Source organism: Nothobranchius furzeri, chromosome 1, assembly GCF_043380555.1.
Source record: "Nothobranchius furzeri strain GRZ-AD chromosome 1, NfurGRZ-RIMD1, whole genome shotgun sequence".
NCBI classification, from domain to species: Eukaryota; Metazoa; Chordata; class Actinopteri; order Cyprinodontiformes; family Nothobranchiidae; genus Nothobranchius; species Nothobranchius furzeri.
Genome location: NC_091741.1, coordinates 90367981 through 90388465, shown reverse-complemented (window position 1 = coordinate 90388465; position 20485 = coordinate 90367981). Strand labels below are relative to the sequence as shown.

General features: G+C 41.0%; 1 protein-coding gene across 2 annotated transcripts in view; it reads right to left on the bottom strand.

Annotated features, from left to right (window-relative positions):
• Window positions 1-20485, bottom strand: part of pcdh11 (protocadherin 11) — a 199194-nt gene that overhangs the window by 161367 nt on the left and 17342 nt on the right. The window contains exon 4 of one of the 2 annotated variants that reach the window (XM_015946585.3): window positions 16218-18190. The exons of the other annotated variant lie outside the window; for it this stretch is intronic. Coding sequence (XP_015802071.1) covers window positions 18107-18190 — 84 coding nt within the window. The 3' untranslated portion in view covers window positions 16218-18106. Of the gene's footprint in view, window positions 1-16217; window positions 18191-20485 lie in introns of those variants that run through there. 2 annotated transcript variants of the gene reach the window in all.

Sequence of the window (20485 nt, the reverse complement as noted above, 5' to 3'; positions counted from 1 at the left end):
CACAAAAGATTCCAGTTAGAAACATGACGTATAACCTGTAAAGAAGCACTTGAGTTCGACACAGCCTGAAAAGGGGGCCAGCCATTTTCACTGGCGCCATCAGTCTCCTCCAGGTAATGCAATTAGATGCCACTAATATCTTGGGATGCTCTTTAAACTGCAAATGCACTTTTGCTAAACAGCAGACGCTGTAATAACTAGTGACAACACTCAAGGAGCCAGACTGAAGAAGCTCCTGCGTGTGACTGGTCCAAGCAGCTGCACACGCAGAACTCAAATGATTCACATCGTCAACGTAAATTGGAAGCAATCTAAATCTATGCTGATTTGTTTCTGTTGTTGCTAGGCAACACCCCTCACCTTTGGATGAAGCATATGTGTTTGGCAGTCTGAAAGTGGAAAATACGCATCTGCACCTGTGTTGTTCTGCATTCAGATCAAATAAAAAGGTTCTCTAACTGGACCACACAAAAATCTACTTCATGCACAGAAGTCAAGCAGTGACTGGGTTTGTGTTCTAGCAGAGCATAAAATCAGATGTCATGGAGCTAATTTAGTTCCACTGCTGGAACTGAGTTTCTTTTTTCATTTGTTTAAACCTAAAACCCCAAAACGCCAAATTAAACTCTCTGGGACTGTTTGGCATCATTTTTGACACTATGTAGGTTAGCAGTAAGTACACTGACAAAAAGGATTAGCCAAAAAAGTAGACTTTATGTAATTTAGTTGCAGGTAAAATTTTCCATGTAATTGTATCAACGTGAAGTCAATGCAAGATCCGCTTTTAAGGTAACCTGTTCTTATGTTTATGTTCGTTTGACTTAAAGCCTCGCCTCTGTCAGTGCACCCCAGGCTAGCTGTGGCTACATCGTAGCTCATCACCATCAGTGTGTGAATGTGTGCGTGAATGGGTGAATGATACACTGTAGTGTAAAGAGCGTTGGAGTCTTTACTCTGAGAGGAGCAATACAAGTGCGGGTCATTTATCATTTATCATTTAAAGCTGCAATGTCGAATTTGGGAAACAAACTAGCTTAAAACGTTTTTCCCATGCCTCTTAACAGAATTATAACATAGTATAGCTTTAAATATATTGTAGAGATAAAACGAAGAAAAAAAATAATGAAGTGGTTTTCTCACATTTGTCTAAAAATCTCCGCCAATAACATGTGCGACGGTGGCACAGGAGTTAAGTGCTCGCCTCGCAATCGGAAGGTCGCAGGTTCGAGACCCGCTCAGTCTGTCGCTGTCGTTGTGTCCTTGGGCAAGACACTTAACCCACGTTGCCTGCTGGTGGTGGTCGGAGGGACCGGTGGCGCCAGTGCTCGGCAGCCTCGCCTCTGTCAGTGCGCCCCAGGGCAGCTGTGGCTACACTGTAGCTCATCCCCACCAGTGTGTGAATGTGTGTGTGAATGGGTGAATGACTGATTGTGTTGTAAAGCGCCTTGGGGGGTTCCAGGACTCTAGAAGGCGCTATATCAAATACAGGCCATTTACCATGTTTCTCACCGAAAGCAACTACTGGCCCATCTGATTGGGGGTCTCACTGAACCGGCTGCTACCAGTTCAAATTTGGAACAAAATACAAGATTCCCAAAAAGAAAAACAGAAATGGTGTTTAGCTCTATCTTGTGTCCTCCTGCATCGCAGGTTTCCGGTTCCGGCAGAACCGTCTCAGGAAAGATACCCGAGGGGAGGGGTGAGTGTTCCATGACCATGTTTGTGTTCAAAAGAAGCGTGTCCTGTAGATTTGCTAAAACAGCTTAAAGTTAAACCATTTTATTAAATAAAAGTTGTGATTTTATAAATATTACTTAAAACTTACATGAAAAAAAATTAGGTGGTGATTAGCCAAGAATCTGTCTATTTATAATAAATATTGTTTCTTTCTTCTTTCCTCTTCAGCCCAAATGACAGGTGGCCAAGTATTGTATTGTGTTTATTTATTTCTTTGGTGCAGGGGGGGATTTACATTGTTGCTGCTGCACTTTGGTGCAGGCACACACACACACACACACACGGAGTACAGTACAGCCCCATCTACCACCTGCATGCCCACATCTATGAATGCAGATACAGAGCAATGGTGAAATGCTACGGGGGAACATACATTTGTAATCAGAAGTTAGGTGAATCACTGTAATCTCAGACTGAATCTTTTCACTTGACGGATTAACTGGAAAATCAAAGAACACAATGCAATATAACTAAACAGAGCTGATGGGGAGCCGAGATAGTAGCTCTGTATCTCATATGCAGAGCCAGCGAGGAAGGGAATGGGATCTGCTTCTTGCTCCGACTGTTCCCCTCGAGGCAGCATAAGGATAAATCTTCTAAGGGATTATCCCAGCTACACAATGTTCTCTGTTCTGCCCATTGTATGCCTCTTTAAGCACAACTGATAAATTAGTTATTTATATTGTGAATGGATCAAAGTCAGACGCTGGCTTTTCTTTGATTCGTCTGCTTTGGGAGGCGGCACAAATAATCAGCTGAGCGTGTACTTCACACGCCAGATTCTGTTGCAGAGATCTTTGTGAAGACGGATTACAAGCTAGAGTGAGGAGTTGTTAGCGAGCCAAAAGTTTGGTCAGTTTTATTTTAAACTAAGGGCTACTTTGGTGATGTTCAGGTCTGAATGTGTCATCTGGGTTCAAGCTTTAAAAGAAAGGCAGCGAGCCAGCGGGGTTAGCTAGTACCGTGCAGCTGAACTATCCATTTATGTTCTGCTACCCTAATTTCACTTTGCCTGTCAGCTCAATGGAAGCCCAAATCAGCTTTTAATGACTTACACATGGGATCAGATATCTTTGTGTGTCCCTTCTGCATTTAATTTGAGGTAAACTAATAGCTTCATTTATTTGCAATCAGAAAGAAAAATGATATCCTGCTTTAAAAAAAGTACCATCCTTCCCTCCTTCTACTGGCAGCTCACTCTTCAATAGTTCATGAATTTTAATTCATTCTGGTGGTTAGGCCAATCCCCCAGTTGTATAAGGCGACAGAGAATTTTAGTCAAATTGAATTACGTTTTGTATTTCACTGCTCTCGCCCCTTTGCTGTCCTCATTTCTCTCTTCTTCTCTATCCTTTTCTCCTCACTCCATTGCCTATTTTACCCATCCCTTAAAACACGTCCTTATTTTCTTCATTGGCTGCCTGTAGACAGCAGTAGAGTTGTGCGGCTGTGTCTTAACTCTGGTTGCCCCCCAGCACATGTAAATGACTTTGGCACTTGATGTTTGAAGAGAAAAGATGAAGAAAAAAAATCCCTAAGTGCAAAATCAAACAGATAAGAGGCAGGAATCATCACTTTGCAGGGGAACGTGTGTCTTGACATGCTCTGCCTTTTATGTTTTCCTTTAAGGAAGTCAAGGACGGTTAGTTTTGGAGGCACTGGAATATTAAAGATACATTTATGGGTTTTCCGTAAATGTGTTTTTTTGTTATGAGAACCCTAATAGAAAAAGAAAAAAACTTTGTCATTAAGCCAATCTGACTTGTACAGGTGGGCTCTCGTGTTATCGCCCAGCTCCATGTGTGTGGCCTCTGCAATCTGAAAATAACCTACAAAGTAATCATTCATATTTAAGCAACCAGTCACTGTCATACAATAAAAAATAAATAAAAAATTAAACTGCCAGAGGGGAGGAAAAATCTCCCGTCAGAGCATCAGTAGCGCAGTCTTTCTGAGGTGACCCACATTACACTGAGCTGTTTCTGTGACCTCTAAGGTGTTATCTTCAAAAGGCAAACATGGCAGCACAACTTCCCCTTCATACTTGGCAAAGACGCCTGAAAACATCTGACTTTGCAGAGATTTAGCCTAACTGCATTTGCAAAATCCCATTTCAAGGTCGAATGTTGTCCTGAGTTTATGACAGACAGTAGATTTAAAATAAAATTCTGAGATGTGGTTTTTTAAAGGTGTGGGAAACTCGTTTAATCAATACATTTGCAGTGGTCTCTGGTAGGAATAAATGCCTTGCAAATTGTTCTGGGGGGGGCAGAAGTGCTTGGATCAGCATGGACAAGTCTGCTGCAGCAGAGTGGCACAACACGGCAGAAGTGGTCTTATTTTCTAATTGGATATCCCGCCTCGGACTGGATAACAGCAACGTGACTCTACCCCTGACTTGCAACACAGATGTTTTATCTACACAAACAACAACTAAACCAACAACAGCCTTCCCCGTCATGAGTCAAGATGGGTGAGTCCATGAATGTTAAGTGACAGTGTGATGTAGATAAGTCAGGCATTTTAAATTCTAGAGTTTCACCGTCCATGTTCTATCAGAAGCTAATGCAGGGGATAAGTGTAGGAGACTATTTTCATGTTCAGTCTGCATGAAAAACTCACAGCGGTCGATGATAACCAGAGCTAAACAGTAAAAAGTGTTATTTCAGAGTTCCACAACTTTAAAATGAGTCGTCAGACTGAAACCAAGACTCATTCTGCACAGATGCATAGGACAGAGATTTATAAAAGGATTGCAAATTAAAATGGTCTAATTCTCTAACGACTGTTGTTAGAATCAATGTTACATCAACATTAACAATGCAGCAAAACAAACTCCTATATATCTCATCCATTTTTGCTTTTGTTGCTGTTACACCAAACTATTGTGGCTCAGCACAATAGATACAATGCAAGGCATCAAATAATGATTTCATATAATGAGAAGAAACAAGCTAGTTGAACCAACCTAGCCCTTGTTAAATCATGAATTGCCTGTGATTAACATTTGGGAAGCTGAGGTCTGTTTCACTTCCTTGGCCTGATTACTGCCAGATCTGTAGAATTAAGGAATCCCTTCAGTAGAACCTGCTTGTCAACATGAAGTAGGCAGAAAGATCTCAAATAGCAAAAAATCTGTCTCTCTTCTAAAGAAACCCAAAAGAATCAGTGAAACAATTCTGAGGACAGAACCTTTGTGACCCAAACAGAACAAAAAGACCCATCTCACAGGTCCCAAAGACAAAGAAAAAACAACAACATCCTATTGATTCTGGAGACATTTGGAAAAGTATTCCTATATTCTAAATATCCTTGGTAAGTCAATGCTGGGATGATTTAGGTGTGTTTCTTATTATATCTGGAGTAAAACGGACACTGCATTTCAGGTATCGATCAGTCCATCAGTCAAACATGGTGGAGGCGGTATGATGATCTGGGGCTGCTTTACTGCTTAAGGACCTGGATGACTCACCATTACTGATGGAACCATGAATTCTGGTTTCTACCAGAAAATCCTGAAGAAGAAAAACCAGAGAACTTAATGGAGAACCCAACAGCATGTCTGAACCAAAGCAACTGCTTTAGGAAGTGTGTATAAATACAGTACAGGCCAAACGTTTTGGCACACCTTCTCATTCAATGTGTTTTCTTTATTGTCATGACCATGACCATTTACAAAGGGGCCAACAAGTGCTAAACACCTCTGGGAACTCCTTCAAGACTTTTGGAAAAATATTTCAGGTGACTACCTCTTGAAGCTCATCAAGAGAAGGCCAAGAGTGTGCAAAGCAGTAATCAGAGCTAAGGGTGGCTATTTAGAAGAAAATAGATTATAAAACATGTTTTCAGTTAATTCACCTTTTGTGGTTAAGTACATAACTCCACGAGTGCTCATTCATAGTTTTGATGCCTTCAGTGAGAATCTACTAATGTAAATGGTCATGAAAATAAAGAAAATATATTGAATGAGAAGTTGTGTCCAAACATTTGGCCTGTACTATATATATATATATATATATATATATATATATATATATATATATATATATATATATATATATATATATGTTTTGTTTTTATTTCGCCTCAAGCATTGAGATATGTGCACATTGTTTTCACCATTTAGGTCAGCAATCAGTTCTTATGTTTGGAAGTCCAACACATTCTCACACCCAAAGCAGCTAAAAATGACGAAGGGTGACTAAGCGTTTGTTTCCGACGCTTTGGGTGGAGCTTGGGAGTCCCAACGCGTCAGGACACGTTGTGCCAGAGCATCACTTTCTGATGCCCACGGTAAAACGGACATTTAACCAACATTTAAACTCTAACCTCTAGTGATTCAACCTTCCCCTCACCCCCATTCTAACCTTGACTCATTTTCTCATTCTAAATTTCCTGTTAACCGTGTTTGAGAGGAACGAGACAACAAAAAACAAAGCTTTGCATGCACAAGTGGGTTAAGGTCAGGATGGGGGTGAGTAAAGGTTAAATTGCAAGAGGATAAGGGTCACAAATTTGGTAAAATCTCCATTTTACCACGGGCGTTCGAAAGCGATGCTCTGGTACAGAGCCTCCCGGGCTCCCAATGTGCCGGAAACAAACACTTGATCACAATTTAATGCCCACTTTGGGTGTGAGAATGTGTTGGGAAGTCAGTTACTTTTTCTCACAGGACCAGGTTGGTTTGGATACCAGATCAACATTTACAAACTATATTTTATATTTCCTCAGGTTTTCTGTGTCTAACATTATTATTTGTTTACTGATCTGAAACATTTAGGTCAGAAGGAATCTGCCAAATTTAAATACTTTTTCCCCAGACCTTTATAGTATCTCAGATATTGAAAGGTCGATGCACGTATTGTGATCCACCTCAAGAATCTGTTCTTAACTTCTGGTGTAGAGCACATCATCCTTCACTGACCCGGTGCATCAAGTGTATACTCATTAGAAAGAGAACACCAGATGACAAATACCCTAGGATCATGCTGAGCATTCATCTGCCACATTTATCTGAGTGACAAAGCAATCCCTGCTGGCAGAAAGGGTCATTTTACAGGGTTACCCATTGATGCACACCATCATCTACCTTAGTCTTATTGACGATGCCCATCATCTATTAGAGTAAAAAACAAACAAAAAAAGCCATTAACAGAAACACTCATCCATCGACTCCCTCAGGGACTTAATTGACACTGTCTGAAGGAAGACACTGGCCTTCATTTCTCTGTGTACTTAGGCCCCGAGATGAGCAGTCGTACACCAAGTGCTCCGTAGCTCAACCAGAGAGACTGGACACCCCTGGCAATCTCTTTGTTGTGTCTAAAAATAGTGGATCCCAGCGGTCTCTCTTGGAGAAAAAAAACGGCAGAGACACACTTCATTATTTCATTATATTCCTGATTTACATACACACCAGAGGAAGGGAAATTTTTATCTGAGCATCACTCAGAGAAACTGTGTACTGATTCCCAACAGAGAAACACACACACACACACACACACACACACACAAACACGCCAGCACCTCACTGGCATCCCACCCTCGAGAGGCAGACATGATCTCATGTTATCCCTGTTTCCCCTCAAGCATTAAGATATGTGCGCGTTGTGTCATTGAGATTTTGGCTGCTAAACTCAGCCCTTACAGTCGCTGTGATAAATAATGTATAAAGGAGATAAATGGAATTTAATTTGAGACAAACCCACGACTCAGCATTGCATCACTTTTTTCCCATGCGTGACTCTGGTGTGTATGTTCTCCTCAGGTAAACGTAGCTGGATGGATTCTCAGATGACTTCTTCATTTACCAAACTGCTGCATCTCACCAACACAGAGCCACGTTGCGCATTTCCACCGATACGTGTCTTTGAACTAAGTGTGACACTATGAGTGTTTCTTTATGCATTCAGCATTCAGAGCAAATTCATGCATTGCAATCTTGGACACATGAGTAGCAGCAAACACTGCCCTGTTCTTTGATTACACTCTATATCAGATTGTCATCCCGTTTCAAACAAATGTAAACAATTAAAGTGCCTTTCTATTCAAACGGTCCTGGGATCTCTTTAAGTTTGACCAACACAGCTGGATTTAACTGGACTAGAGGTTTGTCAGAAACTTCTGACAAGGAGGGGGCATTTGGTCTCCTGTTAGGTGGAGCTTTATGTGTAACTAGAAATCTATAAAGCTCATGCCATATTAGAAGGAAACAACGTACTTCCTGTGCCCAACAGGATAATAAAGTGGAAAAGTCTGGGCTCAGTTTCATGGCTACACGAGTGCATTTAATCATCCTGACATGCTTCCTAAACATGCTGTACATGGTCAGTGTTTGCATTGAGGAGGGCTCCTTTGAAAGTCTTCCATAGACACTGGCTGATGCAAGTCACTACAGGGGCAGAGGTGGGAGAGGGGAGGAAGGGGGTGTCAAACAAATGTGGTGTGTTCGGGTGACCTTAATCACTTCCAGGTTCATCCAGACTCGGATTTCACTTGTGTGCCTTATTTCAGGTCACTGCCTCAAAGTCAAACTAGGGCACAGTCATTATCTGAGGGAGCATAACGCAATCATCCACACAATACGAGAAGGTCGGCACAATTCACCGAAGTCAGTGAAGTGTTGTCTATTACCTCTGGGTTTGAAAACACGCATGCCTCATCCAGCAGCACCTGTCTATACTGTGACTCACAGGTTAAAAAATATATCTACAATTCTCATGACAATTTCTATTTTCCTTTTTTTCTTGCAGAAAGCGTATATTGGAATTCAGAACACAGCGAAGCAGAAACAAAGCCAATGTAGCGAGACCACAGAAAGTTCCAAAAGACAAGTGAGTCACATTAAAGTAAAAGTTCAGACATTTTTTTAAGGTGGACTGTGGTGGATAGGTTGTGAACAATTATTGGAAGGCCTGTTGTAGACAGCTGCTTGAAAGGGATTAAGTCTGACCAGAATGGTAGTGAATGGCTAGTCTGAGTGAGGTCAAAGTAGATCTTGAAATGACTCTAAATCTCCAAAATATCTTAGTTTAGTTTGTTTAAACAAGTGCAAGCTCAGTACAACTCTTCCTGCAAGGATGTCACAGTATCCACAGGTTTCCACGGAAGCCCACTTCAAAGACGTGAACTATCATTTTAAATTAAGGGAAATAACTTGAACCAAAATCTGTAGAGGTGAAACGATTTTGGTTGGTTTTATTAACAAGAAATGCACGAGGAGTTATATTATACTGATATTATTATGATCCGTGAAAACATAAAGCGAAAACTAAATGGAATGTCTTCCTTTGAACGATTTCCTGCTTTTAAACCCACAGCCCAGACCCCTAGCGAAATAAAGTATAAGTTATTGATCTGTTCCAATAATATCAGTTTAGGTGTCAGTTTAGTACTTTTACAGCTTTGAAAAATGTTTGCATTTAGAACAGTGTGTGGCAACTTTTTTTTTTACACTTTATCAGTGGTCTCTAGTATAAATTAATGCCTTGTGAGTCGATTTATGTGGGAAAAAAGCCCTGGTGCACCTGTGTTTCAGAAACTAGACGTGATCCAGAGCAGAAGTGAGCTTCAGACGACAGGATTTGGAGTCTGATTTCCTGATATTAGGACATCTTTCTTCTGATTGGATAACAGCAACGTGACTCTAATACTGACTCAGTTTAATTTGCAACAATGTTTTATCGCCACAAATAAAGCGCCTGCAGGAGTTCTGCCATGTTGTGGAGTTGTTAATGTTAAGTTAGCATCTACTAGCCAAAATGTGCTCTGCTCTCTCCTGGGCACTAAATCAACAACCTTCCCCATCGCGAGCCGAGATGGGTGAGTAAATTTTTCAATGTGATACAGATCTGACAGGCTTTTCTAATCAGAGTGTTTCCCTGTCTTTTTTCTATCAGCAGCTAACGCAGGAAATAGGAGAAGAAGACTACTTTCATGTTTATTCTGCCTGTTAAACTCAGAGAGACCATTCATACTGTATTTTAAAAAACAGCTAGTTTCTCAGTGAACTTTTCCTTTAAAGCTGCCAACTATTCAAATCAATACAACACTAATCTCAGAAATCTGGTTTCCTTTTTGTTTCTTTTTTTTCACAGAAAAAAATGGTAATGTAACAGATTTTTCAACATTTAGGTCCACATGCCAAATGTGATGAACATATGGACTAACTAAAATAGTTTAACCTGAATCACTCCCTCACTCACACACACACACACACACACACACACACACACACACACACACACACACACACACACACACACACACACACACACACACACACACACATGCATGCACATGTGCACACACACACACATGCATGCACAGACACACACACACACACACACACACACACACACACACACACACACACACACACACACACACACACACACACACACACAAGCATGCATGCACGTGTGAGCACACACACACACACATGCATGCATGTACGCGCGCACACACACACGTACGCACACACACATACACATACACATACACACACACACATATGGATGCATGCACGCACGCACGCATGCACGCACGCACAGACACACACACACACACACACACACACACACACACACACTACATAAAAAAAGTACATGAACTCAATATTATCTGTTTTTTCTCACAATTCTCCCCGAGAAGAGACTGAAATCAGAAGCAAAGCTGCAGGTTGAGAGAAAATGTATAAAATAAAACAGTATCTCAGAGTGTGGGTGACAAATGCAGATGTAGAGTCATTTCACTTCACAATAACTGTCCCACCGTTCACGCTACTCCCTTGCCCTGGCATTGAAAACCATCTGAAAGACGTTTAATAATGTGTGTGACTGATCTTGGGAATGAGTTGCTGCTCTTTTTGAAGACTGGATGCACATCAATTTTTAATAACCATTGGTGAATATCACAAGCATTATTTACGAAGACTCTTGAAAATATCCTTGATTCTATTATCCTTTCATGTTTTAAGCTCCAGCCAGCTTCAGCTTCATAGTGAGATATAGTTCATGTAGCTTCACGTGTTTTTAAAGGTCACAGATTTTTCAGCTGAAATGCATAATCAGATTAATTAGTCAAAGAAATGTCTGTGAAACCCTGGTGCAACTGTGCTGCTCAGTGTGCATTACCACCACCTGGCATTAGCTGTACATGTTTCATCATTCTCTACTGGATCTGATGCATGCATGCTTACATACAAAATTCAACACATCTTTGCTGTCAGAAAGCCCAAACAGCAAATTACAATTAAACCAAACCGGGGCACACATATCTGGCGTAAGTTACAGCAACAGATTGGAAATGTTTTTTCTGCGTATAAAAAGTTTTGTTTGTGTTGTCTCAGTGAGGAGAGCACACATAGACTAACTTGGATTAGTTGGATGGATGTGTGTCCTGTTTGTTTAATTTTTGTGTTCCTTTACGAGGAGCTTTGTCCAACATCCCTTTAAAACACAACTCCAACGATGGACAAAAAAATAACTAGATGAATTAAATGTTTTGGTTAAGCAATTCTCCAGCACATGTAGAGCTTTTCCGGGCGGCCCACTTACGCTGAGCCCAGCTCTAATTAGTCCATGGGTTGATCTCATTTGTCCAAAGGCTTTTTGCTGCAGGTGTCCAGTCCGTGCTCAGAAAATTGCCGGAGGCATTAGGTTAGGACGTGGGCTCAAGAAACCAGTGGCATACATGCAGCTGTATCATATGTTAGCTTGCTTGTATGTTAGCATAGACGTGGGCATGCTTTTGTAAAGAAAGAAGTATTGATCTTTTTTTTTTTTTTTTTTTTTTTTACAATAAGCAACAAACAGCATAGCTTGTGTGTAACAGCTGGTGTCCAGTTAATTCTAATAACATTTGCAACTGAACATAACCATCGGATTGTTCTCATGCATTCATGGGAAGCAGACTTTTTTGTCTGCACTCTTCTGTTATCCCAGCAAAAGCTCATAATCAGACTGAAAGTACTTAAAGAGTCAAACAGCAAAATAAACAGCATTGATTATTATCCCACTGTTCTTTTTTTTTCCTTTTTTCTCCAGAAGAGGCCCACGCGGAGGAGGAGGAGTTGGGGGGGGGGTAAGGTTGTGCCTTCCTCTGTCAGTGCCATCTGCTTGGGCAAATGTTAAGGCTGGCTAAGTACCCCCTGAGTCCTCTGTTCAAACCAGATTATCAGCTATTCTAAGGAGGCGGACGAGCATCTTATCATCTCCCAATCTCTTTTACAAAGGCAAATCAAGAATTCTCCGCAAGGATTACCCGGATTAAGGAGGACACAGACGCAGTGCTCCTTTGGACGACGTCTTTAAGTCGGTGACTTGTTTTGTAAGTCGAGCTTCCCTCAGCTTGCAAACAAGCGACTGCATCTCATAATAAATGTGTCAACAAAAGTCATTCCTCTTGAGCGAAGGCATTATTCCCTGAACTGGTTGGAAGCTCTGGTTAATGTGTTGATGCTTTATTGTTGACATGCATTCAGTTTTTTAATATTTGAAAGAATTTTACGTTTTGTCATCCAACTCTGATCACACAGGCTTTGATAAAGTCAAACGCTGAGCAGTGACCCACACAGAGCTATGCTAGTGAGAAGTGACCTGGTTTGTTCCAACTGCACAAACTGGGATTTTTTTTCATGCTGTCAATTCAATTCAAGTTTATTTATATAGCGCCAAATCACGACAAGAGTCGTCTCAAGGCACTTCACATAATAAACATTCCAATACAGGTCAGTTCATTAAGCCAATCAGAAATAATGTTTCCTATATAAGGAACCCAGCAAACTGCATCAAGTCACTGACTAGTGTCAGTGACTTTACAGCAATCCTCATACTAAGCAAGCATATAGCGACAGTGGAGAGGAAAACTCCCTTTTAACAGGAAGAAACCTCCAGAGGATCCTGGCTCAGTATAAGCAGCCATCCTCCACGACTCACTGGGGATCAAGAAGACAAAGCAGGCACACACACGCATGCTGTGACTTTTGTACACACACATCTACCTTTTTAGTGCATGTCAGAGTCAGCCTGTGGTCCTGTTTACCATGTATAGGAAGAATGTGTGGTTGAAAGGCAAATATATTGTTTTAATGTACTGGGATTCATTATTAGGCTTCACGTTATTAAAAACTGTAACAGATTCAAAAAGCGTCTGTCTGCGTCAGCTGATTCTTAAGTTGCATTAAAGGTCCACATGACTCCCGTATATGTGTCAAACGGTAGACAGGCCACCCCTGGACTAGACTACAGCTCGTCCATCCTCCATTTATCTAAACAGAGAACAATCAGGACCCCAGATTTGGAACCACTGCCTGAGAGGCTAAAATGATTTTTGAAAAAGACACACGATAAAAGCTTGGCCTTTTCAATTTTAGCCTCATCTTTGTAGTATTTGTGTTTAGGAGGATTAAAGTTAAAAGTACATGGGTAAAAATAAAGCCTTAAACCATGTAATTATCCCAAAGCAGGGTGGAACAAGGGTGAAGAGGAGGTGGAAATATCACTCAGGAGAGGTTTTAAAGCTCAGCCATCCCTGCTGTAACAGTTGTATTAACACACACACACACACACACACACACACACACACACACACACACACACACACACACACACACACACACACACACATGCTCTGACAAAGCTAAATCACTACCAGTGTTGGTGAACACGAGGACATTTTTTAAACCCACACTACCGATCACAATGACTTCCTCCTTGGGATAGTTTTGAGAAGACAAACCTTCGTTGGAGACTCTCTCGTGAACCATATGCTCCGTGCACGCCATCGGCAGCCACAGTTTTAGATCACACTTTTAACAAGGAACAAACAATCGTACAAGCAATCGATGCTCTTCAGATCCGCGCGCCACAGTCACACCTCGTTTAATCAACACAATTGCTTTCTATGAAAACAATCTCCGAGCTGTACGGCCACACTCCGTGTGTCAGAGAGAACCGCTCGGCGGGCTTTCACACAGATTTGATTGTTGCACACACACACACACACACACACACACACACACACACACACACACACACACACACACACACACACACACACACACACACACACACACACACACACACACACACACACACACACACACACACACACACACAGAAACAAGAAAGGTAGCTAGTCCTGCACAGACCGTGATTGAATTATTCAGTTTGGCAAAGATTTGGCAGCAATCGTGTAGAGTGTTGCCTTGGAGTGCAACAGAAAACCAGCACCTTCTTGTTTCCTGCACCACTGCACAGCTCATGCATAAATAGCTTCTGCTTAGACAGCCATTGCTCCAGGACAAGTTCACATCATAACCTGAGCATGCTCGCTGCGTGGCAAATTGACTTTCACCTTCCTGTAGACACCCATGACATTAAGTGCTTTGGATTTTTGGCCAATTTGTAGTGTTTAGATTACCAAAGTAAAATGAGAGGTGTGTTTTATAAAAGAGGTACAGAATGACAAAACACAAAAAGTCAAAGTCAGAACAAATGTGTGCGTTCCCATCCAAATGTATAAAAGTATGAACGTCTGCCAAAACCACTCTGATCAAATTTACAAAGCAAGCAGAAAGCACAAAAGAAATATATCCAAACTGTCACAACTGCTGCCTCGACTCCAGTTTAGGAATCTAAAATATCCACAGCGAGTGCTGATCCTACTAAAGGCACAGCGCTTTTAAAAGATCAGTTGAGACGGCAAGCGCAGCAATCATTTAGGTCAAACAATCCTGAAATCTTGAATTGTCACTCTACACCGTCTGCAGTGCACGGCAGGAACCTCAAAGGAGAGCGTAAGTGACTTGTAAAATCAATGGAACGAGTGCGTGTTTTTCTGCCCATCTCTGTAGCAACGTTAGATACATTAATAACGGATATGTTCTAGTTTTACGTTTCAGCCAGGGAACCGATAACAGTGAGTACTGATTGCACTGATTGCATTTTCAAGGTTGGGGAAAGTCACCGCTCTTCTGTCTGCAACAACAAACTTCACATGTAATTTCTGATTAATGCTGAGGGTTGTTATTCTTAAGTAATTATAAACACAAGTGCTTGATTACTGCTTTCTCTGTCAAACAGTTTCCACACAGACACCAAGTTCCCTGCATTCACAGTGTAAACAGCAAAGCAGGGAAACTGCAGTAGAATGCGATTAAAGACCCTATGGATGGTCTCACCGTCACAACAGAATAAGTGGATACATGTGTTTCTGCGCGTGTGGGTCTGTTATACTCCAGACGTATCATTGCATTAGATGTAATCAAATTCACCACATCGAATGAGCCTCCTGGTCTGTTAGGTGGAATTGAATAATGTGTCCTCATAAATCATGAATCAATATGTCAACAAAGAAACTCGGGAAGAAAAGAGAGTTTGTTTTTTCCTCGCTGAAGACCTACTTCAGGAAAACACTGACAACTTTTAGAAAGTTGCTCCATAGATGATGAAATCGCCAGGGCAGTGCACGAACAAGCCGTTTCACCGGTTCCAGCAAACCATTTCTAGTTTTTGTCCTCCACAGCAGAACAAAAGTCATGTGCTCAAATAAATAAACTCATTAATGCCGTTTGTTTTTTTTACAGTGAACACAAACAGTGTAGCTAAAGCAGCCAACGCTACCCAATGATCTCTTTGAGCTGTGTTTTGGAGTAAAAACAATGCATTTAGCAGGTTAATGTTTATCTATTAATAGAACTCTGACATTTACACACCACCAGATTGCTCTTCTTGCGTACGCGCCATTTTCTCAAATCACCAAGGACACTTTTCCCGAGGGGACTGATTAGCTCTTTCTCTCCCTCTCAGTTGAAAAATCGGAGGTAACTTTGATAAGCAATTAAACATTTTCTGTTGTCAGGCTTTGCTTTATGCCTTTCATGTCTGTATTTTTGGATCCAATCTCCATAAACAGCACACAACAGTGTGTTTGAGGGCTGGGTTATTGTACCTTCCCATATCAATCTCTCTCAGAAATGTAAAGCTCTGGATTTGATGTGGGAAAAAAAAAGAGTGCTACGATTATCAAACGATCATTATGAGTTCTCATGAAAAAGAGAAAAAAATTGTGGACTCAAAAAAGATTGTTTTCAGCTGTTTTTGGTCCGTGCACTTCAAAGGATGCGCTCTCCCCAGATTTACATAACTTTTTTTATCCGTAATCTCCTCCTAATTAGTGATGTATATCTAAAACTTCATTTCCTCTTCAAGTGCAAGACTGTTGCATGGTGGAGACGAGCTGAATGGGTGTTTTTCTGCACTCGAAATGAGCCATTTAATTGTCTGCACTTACTGCATACAGCAACCCTTAATGGTGTCCAAACCAGCACAGCGACTCTTATTCTGAAGTACTAAACCAGCCTGACTATCGCGTTTAATTCTAACTGTTTGCGTGGACCAGACAGCAGATATCATGTGCAATCGAAACTGACAGTAAACGTCACAAATGTTGAGTAAGAAGAGTCGTCAAATCTTCAGTACGATGCAAAAGACTTTAATAAAGTTCAGAAGCTCACACATACATAAACAAAACATTTACAGTTTTCTCCACACTGGCAAATAAAAGTAAGTTACAAAGATCATGTAAGGTGCATATTGTACTCCACATTAAATAAAAGTGAGGTTTTCTGTCTCCCTTACAAAGACAAAAAGCTTTTTACCCTCAAAGTTCAGGTAAATCTAATTATTACACAGTGCTAAGATGCTGTGTATATAGGTCACCGTGGCTCCTACGCAGTAGTGAATACATTGGGTAGCATAATGGCACAAAAATACCCTTCTCAAATAATAATAATAATAATAATATTAATAATAGTAACAGCCTGTCTCACAGAGAAGCAGGGGCACATGAAATCAAAAGCTTTAAAATAGACATAGTCTGTACAGCCATGGCAAATTAAGATGGGAACAAAATCCAAAAAGGGGCTTCTGTTCCGTGCAGTAATTTGATTTGCCTTCATCCAGTCTCTCTCACAGAAGGGGAACGGCCTCTGGTCCATTTCTGAGTGAACACACGGCCTATGTCTATCGTAATGACTCTAACTCTGTGTGTCCGTGCTGAAGGTGCCTGGTAAGCCTAGCAAATACGTTTTTGGCTCACCGTGTTACAGGAACAAGAACACTGCTAACCGTCAAAGCCAGTTGTTTACAGTAGACATGACTCAACTCGGAGTAAGTCGATGAAATCAGAGCAGAAATCTGCTCTAAAAATACATTTCCTTCCTTTAAATGTAAATTGTATTGCTGTTGTTAAAGCAAGTCTTGTATGCCTTTTTCATGTTCAGCAAAAAGAAGTGCTTTAGTCTGCTTAGACAAGTGCACAAGTCCTTTTTGCCTCACCATCTAACCGCTGCCTGAGGATTATTATTATTATTATTATTCCTTTTTTACCATCTGGAGTCATTTAAACGTAGATCTCATGGGTAAATCACTTCCGATTTAGGAACAGAGAGCGACTCACAAAAGGTTAGGCTTAGCACGCTTCAGATCTGCCCTACATAAACAGCTTTTGATTATGACCCGAGCAGTTAGTCTCTTGTGATTGTGGCTTAGCTCAAAGTATTAAACTTGTCCTACCATTTCTCCCTGTGTAATAACAGCTCGGCAATCTTTAGCACACAAAGAAAAGCACCGTTGTCGTGTGGAGGGGCTGGGTGTGTTTCTTCTACGCGAGCCTCACTGCCAACGCCATCGCCGGCATCAAAAGATGGAGCAGAAATAAGGAAAGAGAGTACCAGAGAGTGAGTGGGCTCGCTCACTTAGCCTCCGAGGCCTTGCAGCATAAATACATTATCAGTAATTAACAATAATATAAAACATATAAGGTAAGAAAATAAAATGGCCACCAGGCAGTTTTGAAAACAAGGCAAAGAAATGCAGTCAATAAATATAAACACCATCAAGTTTGTGATAGATATACATACATACATACATATAAACATATTGTACAGATCTACTGACAACTATGTTACAGACTGAGAGCTCAAACTCGGGGAAGGGTCGGGGCAGAGTTTGGGAGGGAGGGGGCAAAGTCCAGGGCAAGTCATCCTCACTGGAACAGGTAATACGTACGTAGCATGGGACTCGGTAAAGCATTTAAAAATCTCCAACGGTTTCACAAAAGGAGCTTTGTCAAGTTTCAGTTAACAACATGAAGTCTCCTTTTCTTAGCCGCCCACACCCTGTCCATCCACACGTCCCCTCCTTTCCAAATTCATCTCAATTGAATGAAGATGTGCGCTTTCAGGCTGCAGAGACAGTAAAGTACTCGTTTCACCTCTTCAGTTCTTCCTTCTTTCCTCTCTCTGTCTCTCATTCTCTCTGCCCTCTCTTTTCTCTCTCTTTTGTCTCGCTTTAGGAAGTGGGAGCTAGAGATTGATTTTAATCCTGTGGGAGCGAGCTGTACCTGTGCCACAGAGTGTGCCATAGTGTGGTGGGTTCAGTGCCATCTCCTGAAATATAGAGAGACAGACAGATATAGGGAGATTGTCGTTACAATGTCAACGAGCTCTGAGCAACCTAAGCTGTAGGCTTATCAGTGTGAGGCTAAATTGAAAAAAATGAATGAATCGAAAAGAAAAAACATCTCTGGGAAAAAGTGTGTGACAAAAATGCATCAATAGAAAAGCATTATACAAGGTGCTGCTGGCAATCAAGTCATTATCATGTCAGGTTTCCGTGAAGAATGCTCCAGGTGTCACAGGTTTGGGTGTTTTCCTGTACTTATCAGAGCATGCAGTCGTATCCAATTATAACTCCCAATTTGTATCTTTATTTTGTCATTTTTTGTCTCCCACCACACTAGTGCAGCACTCTCCAGTTTCCCCTGAAACAAACGTTTGAATCAATTTAGGCCCGCTCTTTCATTCGGACCCTTGCCAATGGGTCCTCTGATATGTACAGAAGATATTGTGATATCCAAAAGAACAGGGATAATCAATCTGACCTGGCAGTGCTTTACATCAGACATACACAGTGACTGCAGACGCAATGGCTCAACAGAAATCAAACGAAGACGGAATGATAATGGTAAAAAAACAAGCAAAACCACAATCATGATGCCAAAAGTCTGAATGACGGGAACGTTGAGTTTCTGTTTCCACAAGTCATTTGCGAAAAAAAATAAATATATATATATATATATATGTACATATATATACATATATGACCTCTTTCTATAGCGCTTTTAAGTCACAAAACAACAAATGTGAGAAAAGCAAACCTAAGTGAGGCAAAGCAACAGATCCATTACTCTAAGGAGTATTTAATCAAAGTGTAATTTATGCATGTGCGATACTAAACAGCACTAACAAAACATAATTCTGCATTTTGCCACAGGAGGTTGCATTTGGAAAACAGCAACCTTTCAACAAAGGAATTCATTAACCCTTTTTTTCTTCTGTGTATTAAACGTGACGTCTGGAACCGCTAAAGCTGGTAGTTATTTGATCTGTCCCCTCAAAAGCTCTAACAAGCGCTCCTCATCACTGGAGGCAGACTGACCTCTAATATCAAAGGGGGTGGGGGGGGTTAAAAGCAAATGATGAGACGGTGAAGAGAATGGGTGGGGGGGTGGGGGGGTGAAAAAGGGATGGCTGGCATTTGCAAATACTGCTCTCGCTGTATAATGAAGCCATATGGTGGCACAAATCTGCAGTCTCTGAAGTGTTTTTACAAGCTTTACTTCTTATCAGCTACATCTGTAAAGTCCCTGAAAACATTTTGGTGACCTTCAACCGTAATTATCTCCTCCTGCGTTCCCCTCTTGATTGTTATTCCATGGGTGGAATGATCTTTATTTCTTTAGTTAGTTATGAGGACTGTTGTGGCCGACTTTGGGTGCAATACCAAGTCACTAAAGCTTTGTCTGTCACTTTGATGAAGAAGAAACAACAACGTGCCTCTGATCTCTGCTTTTGGAGTTCTGGCATTATAGGTCGCGCTGAAGAGAGACAGAAAGTCTGGCACTGAAAGAACAAATGCCGCTTTGGTTTTCACAACAGCACTTCAGATCGTCTTGACAAATTCCAGAGTGCTTGCGTATTCCCTTTTTTTCTACCTTGTCTAATAAAAAAGTAAAAAAAAAAAAAAAAGCCAAGAACAACATCTTTTGAAGTGCTGTTTTCAAGTGTTCTTCTTAGGACTTGGGAAAGAAAAGAAGAATTTCTTAAAGAAAAGAACGGAAGCACAAAAGATTAAATCAAAGTGAGATGAAATTGTAATTGGGCCCGGGCAAACAGGGCTGCCGGTCATCTACCTTCACATCACTTGAATCGCCCACGGATAGTTTGTGGCATTCCTGATAATCTTAAAGGACAGCTGCCTCTTTCCCTCTTCCTTATCAGCCTCATTCGCAAACCAATTACGGTGATTTTAATCATACTGTATTACGAGTGATTAACCCTTTAGTGCATTTAATTAACCTTACAGCCACCAATTCTCATTGGGCCTAGCTTCATACTGTCTTTTTCCATGACACGGGCTTTAAATAAGCACACTTTTAAACTGGGGGGAAATGTAAAAGTGGGAGGAATCACTTGCCACTTGCTTAAGGCGATCGAAAAAATGAGATATTCTGTCAGTGTTGAAGACAGCTGTATCCAATGAGAATATCATCTTTGAAAATAGAATTTTCTATTGGTAAAACTATTTCACATTCAAATCCGAGAGGGCTGTCATGTGAAATCTCACAAAGAGGAGTGAATAAACACACCTTAGGAAGAACCGGATACAAACACAGCCTGAAG